General features: G+C 42.4%; 3 protein-coding genes across 6 annotated transcripts; 2 read left to right on the plus strand and 1 right to left on the minus strand.

Moving 5' to 3' along the window:
• Positions 1-207: 207 nt before the first annotated feature.
• Positions 208-7,517, plus strand: LOC122131994 (MHC class II transactivator-like). 3 transcript variants are annotated; one of them, XM_042706736.1, is made up of 16 exons: positions 208-914; positions 1,017-1,100; positions 1,222-1,368; positions 1,623-1,763; positions 2,027-2,140; positions 2,555-2,863; positions 3,063-3,131; positions 3,230-4,934; positions 5,244-5,423; positions 5,595-5,657; positions 5,834-5,914; positions 6,150-6,233; positions 6,386-6,469; positions 6,732-6,815; positions 6,912-6,995; positions 7,235-7,517. In XM_042706736.1, the coding sequence occupies exons 4-16, from the start codon at positions 1,736-1,738 to the stop codon at positions 7,314-7,316; spliced, it is 2,967 nt and encodes a 988-aa protein (XP_042562670.1). In that variant the 5' UTR covers positions 208-914; positions 1,017-1,100; positions 1,222-1,368; positions 1,623-1,735; the 3' UTR covers positions 7,317-7,517. The 3 variants fall into 3 exon arrangements, with proteins under 3 accessions (XP_042562670.1, XP_042562669.1, XP_042562668.1); XM_042706735.1 differs by lacking the exons at positions 208-914; positions 1,017-1,100; positions 1,222-1,368 and having other exon boundaries at positions 1,385-1,763; positions 2,555-2,640; positions 2,689-2,863; XM_042706734.1 differs by lacking the exons at positions 208-914; positions 1,017-1,100; positions 1,222-1,368 and having other exon boundaries at positions 1,385-1,763.
• A 1,145-nt stretch (positions 7,518-8,662) lies between these two features.
• dexi (Dexi homolog (mouse)) lies at positions 8,663-11,039 on the minus strand. Its single transcript, XM_042706739.1, has 2 exons — positions 9,717-11,039; positions 8,663-9,586 (listed from the first exon to the last, which is right to left on the minus strand). The coding sequence occupies exon 1, from the start codon at positions 10,146-10,148 to the stop codon at positions 9,879-9,881; it is 270 nt and encodes an 89-aa protein (XP_042562673.1). The 5' UTR covers positions 10,149-11,039; the 3' UTR covers positions 8,663-9,586; positions 9,717-9,878.
• A 110-nt stretch (positions 11,040-11,149) lies between these two features.
• Positions 11,150-20,887, plus strand: LOC122131995 (protein CLEC16A-like). Of its 2 annotated transcripts, XM_042706737.1 has the most exons (8): positions 11,151-11,364; positions 12,087-12,215; positions 12,382-12,515; positions 12,629-12,777; positions 14,889-14,994; positions 16,120-16,125; positions 19,594-19,717; positions 20,594-20,884. In XM_042706737.1, the coding sequence occupies exons 1-8, from the start codon at positions 11,291-11,293 to the stop codon at positions 20,841-20,843; spliced, it is 972 nt and encodes a 323-aa protein (XP_042562671.1). In that variant the 5' UTR covers positions 11,151-11,290; the 3' UTR covers positions 20,844-20,884. The 2 variants fall into 2 exon arrangements, with proteins under 2 accessions (XP_042562672.1, XP_042562671.1); XM_042706738.1 differs by lacking the exon at positions 16,120-16,125 and having other exon boundaries at positions 11,150-11,364; positions 20,594-20,887.
• The last annotated feature ends 1,293 nt before the right edge of the window (positions 20,888-22,180 follow it).

The following is a 22,180-nucleotide window of genomic DNA, read 5'->3' on the forward strand; positions in this document are numbered from 1 at the left end:
TCAAAAAACACTATGAGCACTCACAGAATGGAAGGCCACTCTCTTCCTACGTTTTTTTAGCACTGTTTTTACATATATTATAACATACTGTCTAACTTTAATAAGTCAGAAATATGGATGGTGTGATTTGTGAAATTATGTTAAAAATGTTGCTGTGATCATGGTTGGGCAGTAACTACTTACATGTAACGGAGATTACAGTTGCTAATCAAGATGTTGGTTAGGACAAAAGGGTTATATCTGAATACATTATTTTCGGTAAATAGCTTTAAAGCTTATATACAGAAGATTCATTCTGTCGCTTTGCATCTTCTTCGCCGTCTAGACAGGCTCCACTCATTTGGCTGTTTGCACTCAAATTTTGAGTGATGTTTTTGATTGGTTCTCTTGTTTGAAATTGCACAGCCGTCTGCCATTCTAAAAATAATCAAATGGGGGGGCACTGTGGCGCAAGCAGTAGCCCCGATCATATACGGGCTTGAACGCCCACGGAGACACAGGTTCGAATTCGACCCGCTGTCATTTCCCGATCCCACTCCCCAACATCTCTCTCCATCTCATTTCCTGTCCAAACCTTACCTGTCCTATCTCATTAAAGGCAAAAGCCCCCCAAAAACAAAATGTTTTTAACAGGGTAACTAGTAATATGTACCCTATTACAATTAATGATCCTTTCCAACCATGGCTGAGATGGTCATAAAATAAATAACTTTTAACACCATTCTGATAATGCTAAGGTGACAAATTGATAACTGGAGATATGCAACTTCAAGCTCATTTCTACAAGCACCTTTATACCAATGTCTGATGTTGTTGTGTGAAATGCAGTATTTAAGTATTTTCTCTCAACTATGAAGGTAACACATCACTGCACAAAAGGTCAAGATGTCGTAAATCCCAGTCCAAAGAAACAGGTAACCTGCGAGTGCTATTCAAGCAATGGTCATGTTATTACATTATATAAAACACAACAATCAGAAGCTAAGCTCTTGTATTGTATTGGTCTTATCTTTCAGATGTTTGCTGTCCACCAAAAAGGTCAAAGAGAACCAAAGTCACACAAAAGGCCAAAGAAAACTCGTCTGTTAATTCACTGGGAGGTGAGGTTCAAACTGTGACCGTTTCTTTACCATTACATGACAAGGTGATTAATAATAATGCGCTGTAATGTCAAGAAAAGATCTAAGGCTTTTTATATATTACCCTCTTGTGATCTTACAGATAACCCTGAAAATATTGTCAAACATGTGGTCACCTTATCCAGCCGCCGACAGTTTGTCCCCATCAGTCCCGCAGCCATTCCTCAGGTCGTGCCCATCACTGGCATCGCTAACTTTAACACTGCGGCTCTGCTTCCTCCTAGTGGTGGTAAGTGCAAATACCACGACTGCGTCAAAACTTCCCTTTTTTTCCTTGCAGTATTTGGAGTGAGGATGTCCATTATAGGATGCTACTCACATAAACAGAATATCCATACCAGAGTCATTTCTCCAAGTCTTAGAAATAGAAAATGGGGACAAAAGAAGAGAGAACCTAGTGGAGACCAAATGTGATAAACAAATGCTTTGGTATCCTTTCTGCGATAACTAATCATCTCATGAAAACCTTTTTGAAAATCTTAGCCTATCAGATCATCCAGACCCATGTGCTAAACCCTGCTAAACCAGGATACAGGATACCTCCAGCAGAACCCACTTACATCTTTGTTGCAGTACCCACCACGCCTCGGAAGCAGATGCCACAAATTGTTCCCCTCTCCCCCGGTAAGAGGATTGTTTTCTCCAATTTGTGACATAAAATAACACTGATTGGCACCTGTACCGCTGATCATTCACAATTTGAGAACATAATCAGTCAAAACAGAACAGTGGAATGCTTGTCCATTTGAACTGTGTCTGTCTGTCTGTGTTGTGATGTATATTTTGTGTAAGTACACTGAGAGCCACTTTACCCAGAGTCAAATTCCCTGTTTGTGCAAACTTACTTGGCCAATAAACGTGATTCTATTCTATTCTATTCTGTTTAGTCAGTGGCACTGTTGCCCCTGAGCTCCTGCTGATCAGCCCAGGGAGCTCCTTATCAGACAGCAGTAACAGAACCACAACCCCAGAACCTGCCGCCCTCTCATCTCCTACTACAGGTGAACATTAAACTTCATTCCCTGGGAAATTTCATGCTGTTTTATTGCACACAGGTGAATGTTAAGGTGAACGTGTTCATTATTGTGTGTGCATTTTGGGGTGACATTGTGTTTAATTCAGCCTTCCCCCCTGTTTTCAGTGGGGATATAAATGCAAATATTCAGTGTAACAGTCTAACTCATGTGATGTATGAAATAAGCCTTGTTGGCCTACAGTAGATGGTTTGTATAACAAATTCTGTATGTTAAAAATATCAGGGCACTGTCAAAGAAGCAATCAAAGGCATTTCCATAAGTTGTAGTCTGACACGGGTTAGCAAAAATACTGACTGTCTTTCTTGTAGTTTGCAAGCATATTATGACAAACAGAAATGTGGATTGCATGTCCATTTAAAACCGTCTGCCTCCTTTTAGCTCCTGGCTCAGTGTCTCCTCCAGAGTTCCTGGCTATGAGTCCCGGGAGCCCATTATCAGAACGTAGTAACGGAACCACACCTGGGGTACCTGGGAGCCCATTATCAGAACGTAGTAACGGAACCACACCTGGGGTACCTGGGAGCCCATTATCAGAACGTAGTAACGGAACCACACCTGGGGTACCTGGGAGCCCATTATCAGAACGTAGTAACGGAACCACACCTGGGGTACCTGGGAGCCCATTATCAGAACGTAGTAACGGAACCACACCTGGGGAACCTGTCACTGTCTCGTCTCCTACAATAGGTGAAGTCCCATCTCTTTATTGTCTAAGATACCGGCTGTGTTACAGCACAGTCCGACGTTACCCATGTTAGTTATTGTTGTGTTTAGTTGGGTTTAGATGTGTTTACAAATAAACTTCTGTAAATAACATTGGCAGTGCCTTAGGACATTTTCGGTGAGGTCAAGTTTTGATTAAACTTGATCATTATTATTCTTACAGAGGGGAGCACTTGTGAATCAGCTGATATTGCCACAAATCCCCAACCTGAGCAGGTTGAAGAGGAGCCTGGTAAGATTTTACCCTCTCTTTCCATGTGTAGTCATATGAAGAGACCTGACAGTGATAATGACTGTTATTCTGACTTTGTGTAATGCTTTACTTCATAGTGTGTGTTGCGAGCTACCTGCAGCATGTGAAGTCATGCATGAGAGAATCCTGCGGGGAGCTCGAGAAGGACAGGAGCATGGAGTCCCACTATGTTGATGTCCATCTGCTTCAGAGGAAAGTACAGGTGAAGTCCGGGAAGAACGCCAACAAGTGCCTCGAGAAAGAGATGGTCTTCCTCAGTGAGGCGGAGCGGAGGAAGGCCACACTGACCAGGAAGCAAGTGTTCAACGACGGCCAGATGAGGAAGAAGCAGGTGATCACACTCCTGGGGAAACCTGGGACGGGCAAGAGCACGTTTATTAAACGGCTCTGCCTCGACTGGGCCAAGGGAGGCCTGCCGCGGTTCCGCTACGTCTTCTCGCTAAACTGCAAGACTTTCAATCTGACACAGCCCGACTACAGTCTGAGGAGGCTGCTCTTTGATCTACCTACGTCTCTTCACTGCGAAGACCCGGAGGCCGTGTTCAAACACGTGGTTTCCACTCCCAAAGAGGTTCTCATTATTTTCGACAGCTTCGAGGACTTCAAAGACCACGAGGGGCTCCTTCACTCCCCCGCCACCTGCGCCAAGGCAGGGGGCTTCAGCATCAAGCAGCTGTTCTCAGGCCTCTTCCTAAAGCGCCTTCTAAAAGGGTGCACACTTTTCATTTCCACGAGACCCAGTGGTGTCTTAACCCCGCTGCTACGCAAAGTGGACAGCATTTTGGAGCTTCGCGGCTTCTCTCCCGTGGAGATCGACCTATACGCCTCGCGATATTTTACGGACGTGCCGCGCGGTGCCAGCGCCCTGACTAAAATGAAGCTCCAAAAGTATGTTTACAGCTTGTGCTCCAATCCTCTGCTGTGCCGGTACACGTGCTTTCTGCTGGACTACCACTTGGACAACAGGCATTACGCCTTGCCCTCGACCCTCACGGGTCTGGCACTGAGAGTGCTCTCCCTGTGCCTTAAGCTAACCTCGCAAACGCAAGACCAGGAGACGCCAGATATTTCCCGGCTGTGCACACTGGCATGGGATTTCCTCAGCACCCACAACTGCCTCGCGACGGACGAGCAACTGGGATCCACGGACCTCAGGGATTATGGGCTTGCCACCGAAATACTCGCTTCTCATACCGTGGGTAGCTCTGACAGCACGGGTGAGACGATAAGCTACTCTTTTGCTCATGCCCTCATCCAAAACCTCCTGGCCTCTTTGCACCTGGTCTTGTCAGACAATGTGAACGACAAGGCGCTGGTCAGCCAGACCATGGGGACCAGCAGGAGGAGGAGGCCTCAGGGGGAATGGCTGGCCATGGTGCAGCAGTTCACCATGGGGCTCCTCTTCCAGAACTGCAAGCTCCAAGTGAGCAGCATCTTACACACCACCACCAGCACAGCCAGCACGGCCAAGAAAAAGGCCATGGAGTCCCACGTAGAGTCCCTCAAGGCTGGGGAGATGGCTCCGGGGAAGTTGCTGGAGCTGTGCCACTGCGTGTACGAAACGAGCAGCAAGAAGCTGATGAAGCACCTGGTGAAGAACCTCCCAGACACCATAAGTCTCTGCGGAGCTCAGCTGACTCCCCCAGACGTGTACGTCTTCTGGCACCTACTGCAGAACACCAAAGCACTCAAGAGGCAGTTCTGCATTGACGTGCAGGACACAGGCATCACCCTCTGTGGTCTGAAAGAGCTTGTCGGGCTGGACTGTGTCACCTCCTACAGGTAAGGACTGAATGGATGTGTAAGGAATTTGATCAACCCTAATTATATATGCATTACAATCTTTGTAGGACTACAGAACAAAATTGGTGATGCAAAAGGATAAGGGGTTAATTTTTTCAGCTTAATATCTAAATACAGAGCAAAAAGTTTTTACCAAAATGTATCAAACTTTACCAAATCTATCCCTGTATAATATGATTTGATATGATAATGTATAATGCAAAAAAAAAAAAAAAAAAATTTTAAATTGTCATATTGACATAATTTTCCTACACACAATAACTTTTCTGATGCTACCTTGTAACCCAGGGCACCCTTGGCAGACACCATTGCCATGTGGGAAGAGCTGCAGCAAAGTGGTGAGACAGACCTCCTGGGGAGTGCTATGAACAAGCTCACCCTTCACCCATTCAAGGCAACACAGGAAGACCACATCAACAACCTGGCTCTACTCATTCAGATCCACCGAGACAGAAACTTGCCACACAGGTGTCAAATCAAGATACTATATTCCTCTTTCAGTCACTTACTGAGTGCAATGTGCACTTATTTTGAGCTGAGCTGTACCTGGCATTACATTCAAAACAGTGGATTTAATTTTCTTGTTGCAATGTACCATTTTAACGGCCGCTGTCCATGTCTCTGGTTGCTTTCTTTTAGATATTCTGCATCACTGGAACACAATATACCAGCTGTCAGGCAACTCGAGAAGCTTGATTTTGAGTAAGTGGGATGTAGTTGGTTTTAAAGTTAAAATTTTTTTTTAAGAAAAGTCTAACCAACCTTTGGCTTGTGCCCACCTTTTAAAAAAAAATTAAATACAGAACTGGAGTGATTAGTTCCAAAGCTTCTTCATATGTGGTGTCTTACCCTTGTCTGTGTAATCATGATTTCTCCAGGCTGGGTCCCAACACTGGCCCTGTGATCTTTCCAAAGCTCGCCCTCATCATACCCACTCTTGGAAGCCTGATTCATTTAGAGTGAGTGCTTTTAAGGACGGCCTTCATGCATCTTACTGTATGATTCATACTGTAGGCTGTGTACCAGTCTCTACATGTGCTTATCAACATGTTATTGTCCCGAGAGCGTACATTTGCAAAACACTCCTAATTAGATTTCATGGGAGGGCATTCAGCTCATAGCAGCATTCTGGTTGTGTGAAACCCTCCAGCATGAATGGCACCACTAGTGATGATGATGTTTCTTGTTTTTCAGCCTTGAGAAAAACATGATAGGCAACTCAGGGGCAGAGTTGCTGGCTGATGTTTTGAATTCTTTATCATCGCTGAAAATGCTGAAGTAAGCCCACCTTTGATTGAATTGCTTTTGACAAGCTCCAAAAATATTATACGATGATAGTCTCAGCTAGATGGAAGTCTGCCTAAATGAATTCATATTATTCTCTTTTGTGGATTGTTATATGAATTAATGTCATCCCTTTCCTCGACTAGTCTGTCTCAGAACTCAATCGGAGATAGGGGGCTAGAGAAGCTTGCACCGGCTCTCGCTGCCACGCCCTCTCTTCAAGGTCTCAGGTAGGGTCGACTTTTTAATCTTTGAAAGTGAAAACTAGTCATATACACAGCAGAAAAGGTTAACATTAAGGCTGCTAGAGGAAGGTACTTCCACAGCCGTAGGGTCAGAAAAACACTTGGTTGCACTCCAGGTCACTTTAGAGTGCAGCACTTTGCCAAAAGTAAATATTCTGTTTTACCAGTTTGAGTTTACCATTTTGGGGATTCTAAAACAGTTCACAGTTCAGTTTATCCAAAAGCATATCCCTCTCTCTTTTAATAGTCTGTACAATAACCTGATTGGGGAAGGTGGAGCGGAGAGACTTGCTTTGGTCCTACCAGAGATGCGGTCCCTGATAGACCTTGAGTAAGTATAATTAACCTAATTAAAGTTGTGCAGATGACATTTAGTTATATGGTCTGATGTCCCCAGGAATTCACTTTTGTTGTGTTGTGCATCCAGTGTGGGCTTTAACAACTTCGCTAATGTCGGGGCGCAGAAGCTGAGCGACAGCCTGAAATGTTGTCCTTGGATGAAGTCTCTTGGGTATGACATTTATTTCTCAGTAAAAACTTTTCCACAGTATGAGACCATGTTGTATGCTCCTTGTGGTTAACTGCACATACTTCCACAGGCATCAGGTGTTAACATAGCAAGGAAAACTGCATTTTCTCAACGCACACACATGACGTATTCCCCACATTGCTCAGATGATAATTTATTGCTTTGATTCTGTTGCACATTGATGAAATGCAAAATTAAACAGCACTCTTCCTCTTTCAAAGGCTGTGGAACGCTTCCATAACGTACGGCAAACTCCAGCATCTGCACCAACTGGATAAAAGGATAAGGATTCAACACCTTTAGATGGTAGTGAGAAGAATGAAGTACATCAATGCTGCTAAACTCGTATGAACACTATAGGGCTATGTTGTAGCCCCATACAACCTGCTGCACCTTTTTTAAACGTCTGTAAAAAAAAAATCACTTTCTGTCTGCACTAAGTCTTTTAAGGTCTGTTTTTTGCACTGCTCCTATGCATTTCATAATAAAACACTTGCTAACCCATCCGTTTGCCACAGTCTGGCTTATTCTCTCAGATCAGTATGATTGCTGTGGTAATACAACATGGTGGCTACAGCATCCCTGTGTTGGTCAAATGCTGGAAATTAATTATACTGGCAAAAGCAATTTTCCCACAATCCTCCATTCTAAAGTACATTAGAATTTGTCCATGTTCAAGCTCTGATATTCTTAATTTTATAGTGGCTATCATCAGCAAACACTTTCTATTTGGCCAGTAACAGGGGAAAAACACTAGTATGGTAATATACCAATTATGTATTGTCAGGGGAGATGGGTGTTCAAAGGGTGGTCTCAAAGTCAAAGAAGGATCCCTGACAGCTGCATTTCAAGGATGCTATGTCCCGAATCCTGCCGAAGGACTGTTCCAATGTCAAGGATCCTTCGAATTCTACCAAGGGCAGAGTCCTTCGTTCAGAGGATTTTGAATGATGCAGTTGGAGTTCTTAAAGCACCCACAATTATATGTTCATGTACCAGAGCCTAAAAAAAAATATGACATTTTCAATGACTCACACACGCACCCTTGCTAGACTGTTTCATTGTTTGTTCTCCGAAGGCTAGGAAGAAGTTTTGCCTACCCGTCCAACCAAGGAAGCATCCTTGACTTTAAGAAACAACACTTGTACAGTCATGTGACATTTTAGTATCATGTGGCTGCCACATTTTTTTTGTCCAGGTACAAAATTAAGTGAAGATGGCTGCACCCCCTGCAAATTCTCTCAACCAATGTTACTTTCCAGGTCCATATTATACCTCCTTGATCATGGAGAAGTAATAATGTAAGGTTGCGCTACACATCTCGTACTTGACTTTCATTAATTCTCTTGATCAGCTATGCAGAGACAGGTCTTCCTGTCTTGCTCAGTCCTGCAAAGTATTTGTACAGAACATTGCAGGTAAGGCTCACGTACATGGCACTACAATCACATACTCGTAGAACATTAGCAGGCTTCATACTGTGACCATGAAAACACAGTCTCTAAAATAATAATAACCATAACAATAATAATTCTAAAATGAATGAACTGCTTCCCAATCCTGCCATGTCTGTGATACATTTGTGTGCAACAGATGAAAAAGCTAAATATGGCACTTTTAAGATCAATTCTGCTTTACAGGAAACATAAAACACTGAACACTTTTTTTTAATTTAAAAAAAGTGTGACAACCTCACTTAGTGTCTTGTGAAAATCGAGTTAAACGAGAAGAAAAAAACAGCAAAAAGTAGGCCTATGGGGAACAAAAGATGCATGCATTGATTGTCATAAATCTTACACTACTCTTTCAAAATATCAGTCTAAATTAACCACATAATAAATATATATTTATATATCTTAAATATGATGTATTTATCATTCTGTAGAAAACAAATGTGCAGTGTATATCATTCTTAGAGGGTCGGAGGAAATGATAGGAAAGCTTTGAACATGTGATAAACATGTTTTGTTTCTTTTTCATAAAAACACAAAGAAGATACATTTTTCTTTTGTTTAAACTGCCTGTGTTGTTTAGGACCAAGGGCATTAACAGCCACTTACCCTCGATCCCCAATTTCTGGTTTGGTAATTTGATACTGGCAGTTAATGACAAAGTTCAAATGTTGTCCATCTACTGTCATTTAATACCAGACCTGTACACATGACTGTTGTACACTTAAAATATGTGAATGATGACATAGTATAATTTCCCTACTCCATATACATAGCTTATCACCCATAGTGTGTATTGCTTTTTAGCTGAACATGCAGGTTAGAAATGGCAGGTAGAGATTTTAGAGATTGATATCTGAGATGCGACGGCAGGATTGGAAATCTTAAGTGCTGAAATGCAAACACTGCTGGACAAATCTTGCTCATTTCTTCTTCAAGTGCTGGGAATGAGAGGCAGGTCAGGCCTACGCTCTGTAAAGGAGTGTGTTGTATCGGTGTCTCAGCATACATATTTTGGTCCAGTCATGTTGTCCAGACAGCACATTCTCCACCCACAGGGAGACTGGTTTTCAACTGGATCAAGGGGTCCAACAGTTCTTGAAGATCTTGAATCATGATATCCTGTCCGGAATAAACACAACACTGTCTAAGTACACAGCATCCATGCAAGAACAACTATCTTAAATATATCACCATAGAGGGGTCAGGGTTTTTTGTAATCTCTTGACACAGTCTCAGTAAATTCACTTACTTGTTTAAAGAGAAGGGCCCTGTAGACGTTTTGCATGAAAAGGTTCCTGCGTTTTCTTTCGGCGTCACTGCACACACATCCGAAAAGATGTACCAAACCGTCATGTCCTCTCGAGTGAGGCACCGCATCATTGACGAGCTTGTCCTGTGAGCTACAAGATGCTCACTCAAGGTACCCCTCGAAAACATCCAGTTCTGTGTCAGTGTCATAGGGAACAGACCCTGGGTCAGACAGCACGCCCAAATCCACCAGTGCCTGGTCCATGTCCTCTGGCAGAAAAACTATCCCGACATTAAGGACTATGTATTCCATTAAAAAGGCATAGTACAAGATCAAAACATTGACAAAGAACAGGCCCAGATAAAACATATATGGAAGCTCGTTAATCAGCGATTCAACCGAATCTAGCTGAGAATAACTTGAGTATGTCATAGAATCCTGAGCGCACAATTTTGGCTATTTGTAGTGACTGAGCAAGGCAGTCTTGGAAACTCAACATTAATAAGGCCATGCGACAGAGCAAAGTATTTTCTGTTGTCCTATGTAGCTAATGATGGTGGTGATGTTGAGTCCATTTCGGGCATGGCTGCAGTGATTGAGTCACCCGAACTCGCTAATGTGCGTTCGCTAACCAGCCTGCCTCAATAGCAGACCTGTCAGAACTCGCCAGTTTGGCTCTTGAAAAGACCAGTAGCTATCCGCATAAGAAAACAAATGTTACAAAATAATGCGATGCACGAAGAGCACTGCTGCGGCAAAAGCCGAACACAATGCATGCAGAACTCCACCTACAACATTACATGTGGAAAGGCTGTCATGACAGACCTGCAGAATTTGCACCACGCTTGGTAGCAAGCAGGCTAGCTAACTAGCTGGGAGAGGACGGCCTAGGTAACATTGGCCCAAACGTCCAAACTCGCCTCGTAACACCACCTCTTCCAAGTATTAATCCACAGCTACGATATTCCAAACCAGCTCGATCCTTTGTGGCACGAGAAAAACATCACAAAGGAAGACAAAAATGGCTAAAAACTTCCACAGTCGCCTTCAACAACAATACTGCGATTAGAGGCCGTTTAAGTCCCGCCCTAAAACAGCTCTTTTTTTGTCCAAGCAATGTTATTGTGTCTTATTATTGGTTGTTTGTAGTGTCAGTCTTAAAAACACCCACTGCCCGGTTTCCTTTACGACTGTTCCCAGGCCAGTTTAATGATTCTCTGTTACTTGAATGATGTAGTCGAACACAACATCACAACTATTAGTTCCAACTCGTTTAAACACACCTGTCACTGAACTACTGGAGTTTTTGTCCGTGACTTCTTAACGCGCAATGTCAACAGGACGTGTTGCCTCTAGACTTAAAACTACAAGTCCCAACGTTCCTAGAAGTTACGCAATCATTACTTCCGAACGTCAAGAGGGCAGAGAACCAGAACCAGAGCTAGCTATCAGTGTTGCAATATCACAAGATAGCTGGATTTCCCCATATACATCAATGTTGGTAGTTGTGGCCATGGACTGATCAACCCAATCAAGCTGAGTGAAACGGTCCAACAAGCTTTACGCGTGCAAAGATGTTCGGTCGATCTAGTAGTTGGGTTGGACGACAGGCGAAATCCAAAAACATCCATTCACTGGACCATTTGAAGTAAGTAACGTTAGTTAGCTACATGCTAACATTAGGCTTGTCAATTCACTAGCCAGGTTAGGACATCAAATGCTAGCTAAAGTCAATGTAGTCCTTTATTAAGCTGCCTAAAATAGCTAGCCAGTTACTAATCAAAGGTAGTTAAGCTTTATCACCAGTGTAGTTTGATGGCTAGCTAGGGAATTAGCAAGGTGATAGCTAGCTTTGAATGTGTGTTATGAACGGTATATCTAATGCTGGATGAAGCGGACGTAGCTCGCTAACGCTAGCCGGATACGGTTGTCGTGCTAGCAAGTGGTCACAGTTTGCAGCTTGCTGTATATTAATTGGAACTAATTGATAGAAAGATAACCTTATTTTGGCATTTTGGACCAGCCCAGAACAGTTCTGTTGTTAAGTTAACATTTGCTATGCACTTCCTTAGAGTTTTGTTCCTTCTTAATCCATATCTATACAACGTTGCATATTTTGCATAATTCTAGTAGTTAGTTACTCAATAATAACGGCCATTGGGGAAAATAAAGAAGATGTGGGCTACAGGTAACACCTCACCTAATCTCACGTGTCACCTGTCAGAATGTGTAACAGGTATGCACGAGCGTTTGAGCATTGCTGATAAGACTGAGTGTTACATATTTCTTCATTATCGTAGACCTGTGCAGCAATGTAGACAACTGAAACCATGTAGCGGAACTGACACTCATTCCTCTTTCTGTCATTAGGTACATGTACCATGTCCTCACAAAAAACACTACAGTAACGGATCACAACAGAAACCTTTTAGTAGAAACTATTCGCTCCATCACAGAAATCCTTATTTGGGGGGATCAAAATGACAGCTCCGTATTTGAGTAAGTCGGTATTTCTCCATTTTCACATACCCAGCAAAATATGCAATTTTGACAAGTAACCTCATACTATATATACTATATATAATAATTCATAAGGATATATATATATTAATTTCATGTGAATTAAAGAGCATGCTTGGAGTTAAACCATCATTTGCTTTTTCAGTTTCTTTTTGGAGAAGAATATGTTTGCCTTCTTTCTCAACATCTTGCGTCAGAAGTCTGGACGATATGTCTGTGTCCAGCTTCTACAGACGCTCAACATACTTTTTGAAAATATAAGCCATGAGACATCACTTTGTAAGTACTCACATAACCAAACATAAGGTTGACTGAAGAAGACCTAAAGTTTATTGATGCACTGATTCATTTTTACACTGTTCACATCATATTTTGTATCACTCTTTCCCCAGATTACTTACTTTCCAATAATCATGTGAATTCAATAATTGTCCACAAGTTTGACTTCTCGGATGAAGAGATCATGGCCTACTACATTTCCTTCTTGAAGACCTTGTCCCTGAAGTTAAATAATCATACAGTGCATTTTTTCTACAACGAGGTAAGGTGCTCGAGACCTTTGAGCAGTCACGAGACCAATGGGAATGCGATGTGTCTCAGATATTTGTCCTTAGACCCCAGGAGTATTTAACTTTACCTGTTACCATAAAAAGCTCTTGAACACACTTTTATTATGGAGACACACGTTATACCCAATGCTCTCAGGAAGTGGCCTCTGTTGTGATGCTTATCACCATCCCTGACCGAGATAAATGTGCTACATCATCCTACTGCTGGATGTTACTAGTGCACAGATAATATCAGTGTTCAGTTTGCTCAGACATCCAGGAAGCCAAGTAGTCACATGGTAACTATCTTCGACACAGTTCTTCAGTGGCTGGCACTAATACTAGTCCCTTACATGGTTGTAATGCTTTGTTCCAAAGTCCCAAAAGCTGTGGTGTGTGGCCCTTTGTTGAGTGGTTCCTGTGTATAGGGGGGAGTTATTGGTGTACTGTAAATGGATGTGCTTGGAACGATGTGTCTTTGTTCTGTGACACCACCAGCTAATATTGGTTGGTGTCAGGAATGAAGACAGCCTGGGTGGAAGGATGTGCTCTCATGAGAGACCTGTTGCTGCAGACAGCCAGTCATTGTCTCCTTTTGTGTATACAAATCTGATATAATATTATAATTACTGTAAAATAAATCAACTAGCCTACATCTGTAGATTATAAGTGTTCAGTAGTTCAGTAGGCACAACAAACTAATATTAAATGCATTGCCCTGTTGGGTTCGTGTTGTCTCAAATATGTGTAATTCCCTTCTTCGAGTTGATAGCCTTGATCACCACTGGTGACATGCAACTGTGTTGTGACTGTAAACAGCAGTCACACCTTAAGTCATGCATTTGTTTATATCATATTGATTACACATATATATATATATATATATGATCTGTTTAAACTTGTGGGCTGAAATGTAGGCTTTGTAGAGTAACAGAGACCAAAAGTAGTAGTAGTAGTAGTAGTAGTAGTATTAGAAGTAGTACTGTAGTATAGAGTAGTACAAGTAGTAGTAGTAGTAGTTGAGTAGGCCCAATAGTAGTAGAGTGTAAGTAGTATAGTACTGTAGAATGTGTGAAAGACCTAGGGCTCTTGGCGGCGAAAACTGATGGCGGAAACGGACTGTTGTGCCCGGGTGGGTTATTTGTTGCCAGGCGATAAATCAAACTTAGCCCAAAGGCGTGGATTTTGCATATAGACATGGCAACATATTCTTCTTTGACAGGGAACATTTCAATGCACAAATTACAAACCATTACTGCCCAAGTTGGATTTGTCTACCTGCCAAAAAATATCATGTACCCTTTATTGGAAGAGTGGTGCGTCATGCCTACATGTTTTTGTATTAGCAAGGAAGCAGGAGCAAACCTGTGTTATGGGTTAATACAATTGATCTATCTTGGATACATAAGTTAACCATATACAGTTGAACGGTCATGAAAAACCTGGAACAGTCATGGAATTTGAAAATACTAATTTCCAAGCCTGGAAGTTGAATTGCGACGTGTAAAAAAACAGTGTCAGTCTGCGCTGCAGTAATAGTTTGAGGTTTTTCCACTGCACTTATATGTGGAGAGGTCATCAACATTTTGGGCTATATTTGTAAAACAGTTTCAGTGAATTTAATTGTTTTGAACAATGGAACTAGCAATATGGTTCATTCCTTGTGAAACTGCCCAGAACCCATGGCGACATTGCCATCTTCTTACATTGTAATCTCTGACACGTTCAACTAAAGGAATTGCTTTGGTCTGCTTTAACCAAGCCTTTCACTAATTGACTTTGGCCTGCCTCCATCCACTTAGTGCCTTTGAGCTCACCTTTACCGCTTGTGCAACAGTGCGCATGTGCTGCCGTTTCCCGCCAGCCATTTTTGCTGCCAAATTAGGGCCCCTAGAGTTCAAATAAAAGCTATAGCATTCAAAACATTTAGTTTATAGAATAGTGAGTAGAGCTTTAGTGTGAAGGTGTTAATGGCGGAGAAGTCTATGTTATAGTGGTAGTGTGTCGCTGTTAAGAGGCTGTCTGCTGCTGCCCCTCGTCTCTCTGAGTGGCTCGTCCTCGCTGGTGTGTTGACGTCCGCACTCTCTGTCTCCCATGCTTCCAGCACACTAATGATTTTGCCCTGTACACGGAGGCCATTAAGTTTTTCAACCACCCAGAGAGCATGGTCAGGATCGCGGTCCGGACTATCACTCTCAATGTGTACAAAGGTGAGTACAGGCACGGTCCCCTCTCTCCTCCTCTTCCTCCTCCTCCTCCTCCTCCTCCTCCTCCTAGTGCTCATCCTCCTGCTGCTCCGCTGTCAGTTAACTTGCCTGCGATGCATGGGCATGGCAACCTCGCTGTGATTGGCAGGAAGGACTGGGTGTCACACACACACACACACACACAGGCACGCACACACAGGCACACACACACACACACACACACACACACACACACACACACACACACACACACACACACACACACACACTTACTTGCCCACTCAATCACGGGCACGCTCGCTCGCTGTCTCCTAACACCTTCTCTCTGGTCTCTGAAATGCACACAATTGAAGGTGTAGCTCTGTGTGTGGTGCAGGTCTGCGATCTTGCTTCCTACTCTCCTAACGAGATGCATCTAGACTCCTGTTTCAGTGATCTGGCACCTGTTGTTCTGAGCGTTCTCTCTCGTTCTCTCACTAAACCTACCTTTTACCTGGTCACAGCCTCTCTGGAAATAGAGCTCTGGTTGAGCGCTTGCTTCTCTTGTTTGGCAGTAGTTGGCTTGTCAGTTTGCCTTTGTTTCTGTCCAACTTCCCACATGCAGAGACATCAAGCACCGCCTCAGTACATAGCATAAGCATATGATAGAATACATTTGTTCATACCATGCCTTTGTAAATGTAGCCTTTCAACTGTATTTTTTCCATGGAGTAAGTGGTGTGGTGTGATATCTTAAATATACTAAAGAAGTCTTAAATTTGCTATGCCCTAAGTCAAATTATACTACATTGTAGTTTGCATAGTTTTAGTTAGTTTTAGTAATAGTAGCTACACCAGTAGTATCTGTACTACCTGGCTGTTCTGAATAAAACTTCTCTGTTATGGGGGGGGGGGGGGGTCTGTTCTGGGTTCAACTTGGGTTGTGTGGGCGGGCATGTTACCTGAGGGTGGGTCTTCTTGCACAGTGGGTGTTCAGACTGCCAGTATGGCCTCTGGTGTTTCATTGTTTTTGCTGTCATCTGTAGGCCCAGGCCTGTAGGCTCCACTAGCTCAGTCCATTAACTCATATTAACTCCATGTTTGTTCTTCCTCCTCCCTCTACGGTGACTCCTGTGTGCCTTATTCCAGTGTCATGTAAGTTGGTCCAATTCAATTCAGAACTTTTGTCAGTACCTTTTTTTTTCTCTCTTTTTTTTTTTTAGTTTACAGTTATTTTCAGTCTCTGAACATAACCCCGTTACCTTCTTGAGTAAAGTCATGCTGCACGTTTCTCTTGTCTTGTTTCCCCTTCCGTATGGTAATAGCATCCGTAATCCGACTGCGTAATCACAACATTACAAAACCTGCTACGCACACCCTTGAGTGAATCCTAAGGTGTTCATGACCTAATAAGACTGAGGCTCTCTCACTTTAACCATGGAGACTCAGCCAAGTGTGGATGTTGTCCACAAAGATACTGGAGATTCTGGTTCACAAAAGCACTGTCCTGGCTGGAGTCCCTACCCTCCCTACCATCACTCCAACGCACCGTAGATGTAGGCACTCTTCCTCTGTATAGTCTTCCCCGTTGAGATGCTCACTGTAGTTATTAACATTAGAGCTAGACAAACTAATGCTGGATTAGAGAACCAACAAGCAACTGCCCAGGGCTCTCGGAAGCTATGTGAGTGAATTTGTTTCACAGCAAAAGACATTCAAGCTTTATTAATTGAATTCGATATAGTGGCTTGCACATCACAATTTTCACAATTACAAAGCACTTACAAGATGCTTACACGTTTCCCCACTCAGTATTTTTGTTGCAAACATGTACGCTCTAGTATATTCCCAAAGGCAAAATAAGCTATTTGTCTGCTAACATTAAAAATAAATAAATAAAAAGGTGAAATATACTGCTTGCATAAATATTCAAATCCCTGTGCTTTTGAGTTCCAAATTAAGACGGATGACAAAATATTCACAAGTGATACAGAGATGCCATTTAGTTCATCATAGCTGATCCTAATTAGGTACTACCTGTTAGCGGTTAAAGCAGAGATTTGCTTCTGACAATGAGTCTCCCTATCTAAGAACCATCAGGTTGTGAAATAACAGAGGAAAATGAAGTCTAAACAGACAAGGTGATCTAAATTCTTAAGTGAGGAAAAGACAGCAGGAAAATATGGAAGTGTTTTGATGTCCAATTGAGAGCCATTGGATCACATAAGAGGACAATGGAAGTTGCATCACACCACCCAGATGCTGTGTAGGAAAGGCTGTCCCCCAAACCAAGCATCCGAGAAAGATATTACCTGCTGAGGGTGGCCACCATAGTCCAGCCATAACCCCCAGAAATCTACAGTTCAGTGGCTTGAATTGAGATGCAGGTGTAGGAATCCACAATCTTAAGAGACGTCCACAACACAGCACTCTGTTAAGAGTAGGGCTGTCAATAGATTAAAAAAAAATAACTAATTAATCGCACATTTTGAAATTAATCCAATAGTTTTTTTTTTTTCTTAAGACTAAATCTTATAAATAAACAAGTAATCAATTCAGACAGCGTGTATTTTAGACACTGTTGTTTAATTGTATTTTTTTTTAACACAATGGTGCCCCTCAACGGTAAACCGTAAGAATTTCCCCTGAAGCAATTCGAATCACCTCAATCAGCCCACTGTCCTCAACTATGTTGATGGGCCGACAGTCACTGGCATCCCAAATGGTAACCTTTTCACGGACTTGGCGATCATCTAACCTGGGACTGCTTTCTGTCGGGTGCTTTGCATTAAGGTGATAGCTAAATTCAGCTTGACAAATGCTACATACAACTTTAGTTTTGGCGATTGTTCCCTCATTTTGGCTCTTAAACAGAGACTTTCCGCCCAACAATCCCTCCGCTCTCTCCATCTTCAACTACCGCAGTGGTTCTCAAACTTTTTCTGTCATTCCCCGCTTTGAACAAGGGGGGCTATTCAAGCCCCACCTGTCCCTCATCGCTCCTATAAAATGGTAGGTCAAGCCCCCTACTTACGGGCTACATTGCCCGAGGGGACACAGGTTCAAGTCTGGTCTGATGTAATTTCCCAATGCTCTCCCCACCTCTTATCCGCCTCGCTTCCTGTCATAACTTCATGTCCTATCCAAATAAACTTTTTTTTAAGTTGCGTTAATTGCGTTAAAATATTTTATCGCGTTAATCGCGGCCACATTAATCGCATAGATTAACGCGTTAACGCTGACAGCCCTAGTTAAGAGATATCTATAACTCTTGACTCTGTTAAGAGACATCTATAACACTGGACTCTGTTAAGAGACATCCATAACACTAGACTCTGTTGGAGGGTGGCAGAAAGAAGCCACTGTTTTAGAAGAGCCACATTAAAACATGTCTGGATGTTGCTAAAGATATGGGGAAATGTTTTGATTTATGATTATACGAGACTAAAATAGAACTTTTTGACCAACCCTCAAAGCGCTACATGTGGTGTAAATCTAACACTGCCAATGCCTCAGGAAACACCACACCAGTTGTGACATATGGTAGTGGTAACATGCTGTGGGGATATTTCTCATCTGCAGTAACTGGAAAGCTTTTTAGAATTGAAGGGAGAATGAAAGGAAAACCTGTTGCAGTTTGTTTGAAAGCTAAGGCTAAGGCTGCTAGTAGAACAATTACCCACAAGCCACCAGGCCAAAGCAACACCGGAATGCTCAATAACAGTTACGTGAATATTCTAGAATGGCTCAGTCAGTCCTGATCAAATTCCTTCTCAGAATCTGTGGCACTACAGTCCAGGGCCGCCATGGCATCAGCCTAGATGATCTATATAAATTCTGGTGAATGGGGAAAGAATGGGAAACCCACTGTAGAACAATGTGCAAATCTGTCTCGTGTCAAAAGACTTAAGGCTGTTATTGCAGCAAAGGGGTTCTCTACCATGTGTTAATGTATAGAGGTTGAATACTTATGCAAGTACAATATCTTACTGGGTAATTTATCTATTTTTAATTTTAGTAGACAAATAGCTTATTTAACCTTAAGAAATATACTAAAGCATAACTGTTCACAATGAAAATACAGATTGGAATACTGAAGTATATTTTTTAAATTGTGAAAACGGTGATGACTTTCATGGGGATTGAATGCTTTCGCAAGCCACAGTATTTTGTTATCAAAGGAACAACCCATTGATTTGCAAGCTGACCACTACATTACTTGTACAAGTTCAAATGATGGGTGGGATTTAAATTAGTTTTCACATGTTGCTTGCCTGGTTTTTATTTGTTTCATTAGCATAGCATGTGCTACTTGGCAAAGGCACACATTCTGCACTCTTTAAAATGCGCTGACTCTCACCCACCTGATAAATAAATTGCACTGCTCGTGGATAAAACTCCTCACTCCCTAATATTAACTCTTTAATAACTCGAGAACTATTAACTTCCCAATAAATGCTCTCGGCCATTCTCTCAAACCAATGTTCCAAGAATCAGCACCAGCCTTCTGGATCTTTTCTTTTCTCTTGGGTTACTGTCTCTCTGTCTCACTTTCTGTGTCCAAACTGAAGCATGTGTAATTGTGGTTAACTCTGGCTTACTGTGGTCACCCTGCCCCTGTAGTGGACAACCAGCACATGCTCCACTACATTCGAGACAAGACCGCTGTTCCCTACTTCTCGAACCTCGTCTGGTTCATCGGGAGTCACGTCATCGAGCTGGACAAATGTGTGCAGACGGATGAAGAGTAAGACATAACACGCTTTCAGTCTCTCCACGTGTGTTTTTATTTTTTTTCGTCTACGACTGTAGTTCGCAGCAGTGTGGCTGCCCCATTTTCTCTGGTTGCTAATGTGATCTTCTCAGGTCGCAATTCTGTTTTTGTCCAGTAGCAGGCAGTCTTTCATCAGTATTGGGCCTGGAAAGCATAGTGCAATACTCATTACTAGCAGCATTGGTGCTGGTTTACAAGGCAAATTAAACAGCCACCTATTCTATGTGTCTTATCTAAAGATAACCCCATCATCATTTGCACAGACATAACACCACACATTGCTAATGCCACCAGATACCATTAGTGGTAAAATGATGATTGCGGGTGTGACCTCCAACCTTCATAATTCTGTAATGTCTGTCAACCTTGAACTTTAATCTGAATTCTTAGCACGGTGTGGGAAGAAACTTCCTTTATAACAATGATGTCATCATCTAGTTTTTAAACATGCGTGGTGTTATGACCACGCAATGTTGCAAGAAAAGGTGGGTGAACTCATTGGAATTTCCTGGATTCATCAATCATACATGATAGTCTCTTACTCTAAATCACATAATCTCTCTAAACCAACAGCACTTGAAAGGCCTAAAGGGTGTCATGAATACTACATGTCAAATTCCAGAAAATCGCGGGGTTTATAAACAGTTTTTCTTGTGACTGTAGTCTTGTCAGTTCTCACCTTCTATTCAGTATATCTTACATTGTATGGGAGGTAGTCAACACAGGAATGTCAACACAACCTTTGGTTCTGTAGCGTCTCTCCACAGTACAGCTTATTTTGGGTTAAAAGGTCAAGTATTGACTCTGTTTGAGATGAACTGTTGAACTGGTTTGACGCCTCGGTTGCAGGCACAAGAACCGAGGGAAGCTGAGCGACCTGGTTGCCGAGCACTTGGACCACTTGCATTACCTGAACGACATCCTCACCATAAACTGCGAGTTCCTCAACGAAGTGCTTACCGACCACCTGCTCAACCGCCTCTTCCTTCCCCTCTACGTCTACTCCCTGGTCGGTCAGGAACAGGTGAGACCTCCCCACCCCCGTTTGTTCATTGTATTGCAGACCCCCACATTCCATCAAGCACCCACACATGCATAAGCCTCATGGGGGCAATTGTTGTCGTTAGCTTAGCCGCAGTTTTGAGTGTAACACAGTGTTAAAAGTGCATGTTGTTGAAGAAGTCACATGGCTTCCTAAACCCCATTGCTGTGTCATTGGTACCTGAGGTTTAACTTACCGCTGAGGTGTATCACGATCCGAGTTGCTGTGTTCAGGTCAGCCACTAGAGGTCTCTTTTTGTGTGTGTATTTGCTTGAACACTGAGGTGATTTAAGGACAGACTAAACTATTTAATTTGCAGAATGACACCTACCTCACATCCTACACACAAACTGCAGTAATATTTTGTTAATGTCTGCTCCCATGTAGGCCTTTGTCACCACTTATTTTGTTCAATAAAAGCTATATTTCTCTCTCTCTCTCTCTCTCTATTTCTCTATCTATCTATTTATCTATCTATCTATCTATCTATATATATATATATATATATATATTAGAGCTGTGAAAAATAACGCGTTAACGCGTTTTGATTAAATTACAGGATTAATTAGTTCATTTTTTTAACGCATTTAACGCATGCGCAAAATGAGCTTCCAATATACGCACAATTCCGCCCAATCTTCATTAGTCGCCGCTGTAATGGGAAGTTCGTGTTTAAAAAAAACAAAGATGGAACATTCAATAAAACCAAAATGATATGCACACTCTGCGGGAAAGTACCACCTCAATGCGATGCATGCGTTGGTCGGCGAGGGGAGTTAAAGTGGAATGCGCCAAAACACCCTCAACAACGTAGGCCCCTCATTAAGTCTGCCTGTGACAAGTTGACTAGCACAGTTGCCAAATGGATTGCAAAAAGCTGTAGACCGATTAATATTGTTGAGGACGAGGGGTTCACCGAAGTTTTGCGAGTGGCAACGCATCAAAGCACGGCAAAGACGCACAATAATGACACAAATCCACAAGCTGTATGAAGCTGAAAAGAAAAAAAAGGAAAATGTCTTGGCTGCTATGAAACATCAGGCGCTGACAGGGGATCACTGGACCTCTGTGAGTAACGATAACTACCTGGGTGTAACTGCACATCTAATCACCGACGAATGGAAGTTAAAGTCGTTTACACTAACATGCATGAAAACAGAAGAGCGCCACTTTGCAGACGCATGTGCACAACAGTTCCAAACTGTTGCAAGCAACTGGGCAATTGAAGACAAAATGACCACTATAGGGACAGACAGTGCACGTAATATGATAGCCGCGGCTAGACTACTGTAAAAGGGCATTTAGAGGCATTAGATTGTGTCATGGTGTGGTTAATAGTTGTTTGACCAAAAAGAGAAAAATGTTCAACCATCCTATAAAAACAATGGCTAAGA

This window comes from Clupea harengus, unplaced genomic scaffold (assembly GCF_900700415.2).
Source record: "Clupea harengus unplaced genomic scaffold, Ch_v2.0.2, whole genome shotgun sequence".
NCBI lineage: Eukaryota > Metazoa > Chordata > Actinopteri > Clupeiformes > Clupeidae > Clupea > Clupea harengus.

Bases quoted from the DNA above. Each gene is read 5' to 3' on its own strand.
- dexi (XM_042706739.1), bottom strand. From the start codon at position 10,148: ATGACATACTCAAGTTATTCTCAGCTAGATTCGGTTGAATCGCTGATT.
- LOC122131994 (XM_042706734.1), top strand. From the start codon at position 1,598: ATGAAAACCTTTTTGAAAATCTTAGCCTATCAGATCATCCAGACCCAT. The intron at 1,764-2,026 runs GTAAGAGGATTG...TATTCTGTTTAG, and splicing joins AATTGTTCCCCTCTCCCCCG to TCAGTGGCACTGTTGCCCCT. The intron at 3,132-3,229 runs GTAAGATTTTAC...TTTACTTCATAG, and splicing joins GCAGGTTGAAGAGGAGCCTG to TGTGTGTTGCGAGCTACCTG.
- LOC122131995 (XM_042706737.1), top strand. From the start codon at position 11,291: ATGTTCGGTCGATCTAGTAGTTGGGTTGGACGACAGGCGAAATCCAAA. The intron at 12,216-12,381 runs GTAAGTCGGTAT...TTGCTTTTTCAG, and splicing joins AATGACAGCTCCGTATTTGA to TTTCTTTTTGGAGAAGAATA. The intron at 19,718-20,593 runs GTAAGACATAAC...CCTCGGTTGCAG, and splicing joins TGTGTGCAGACGGATGAAGA to GCACAAGAACCGAGGGAAGC.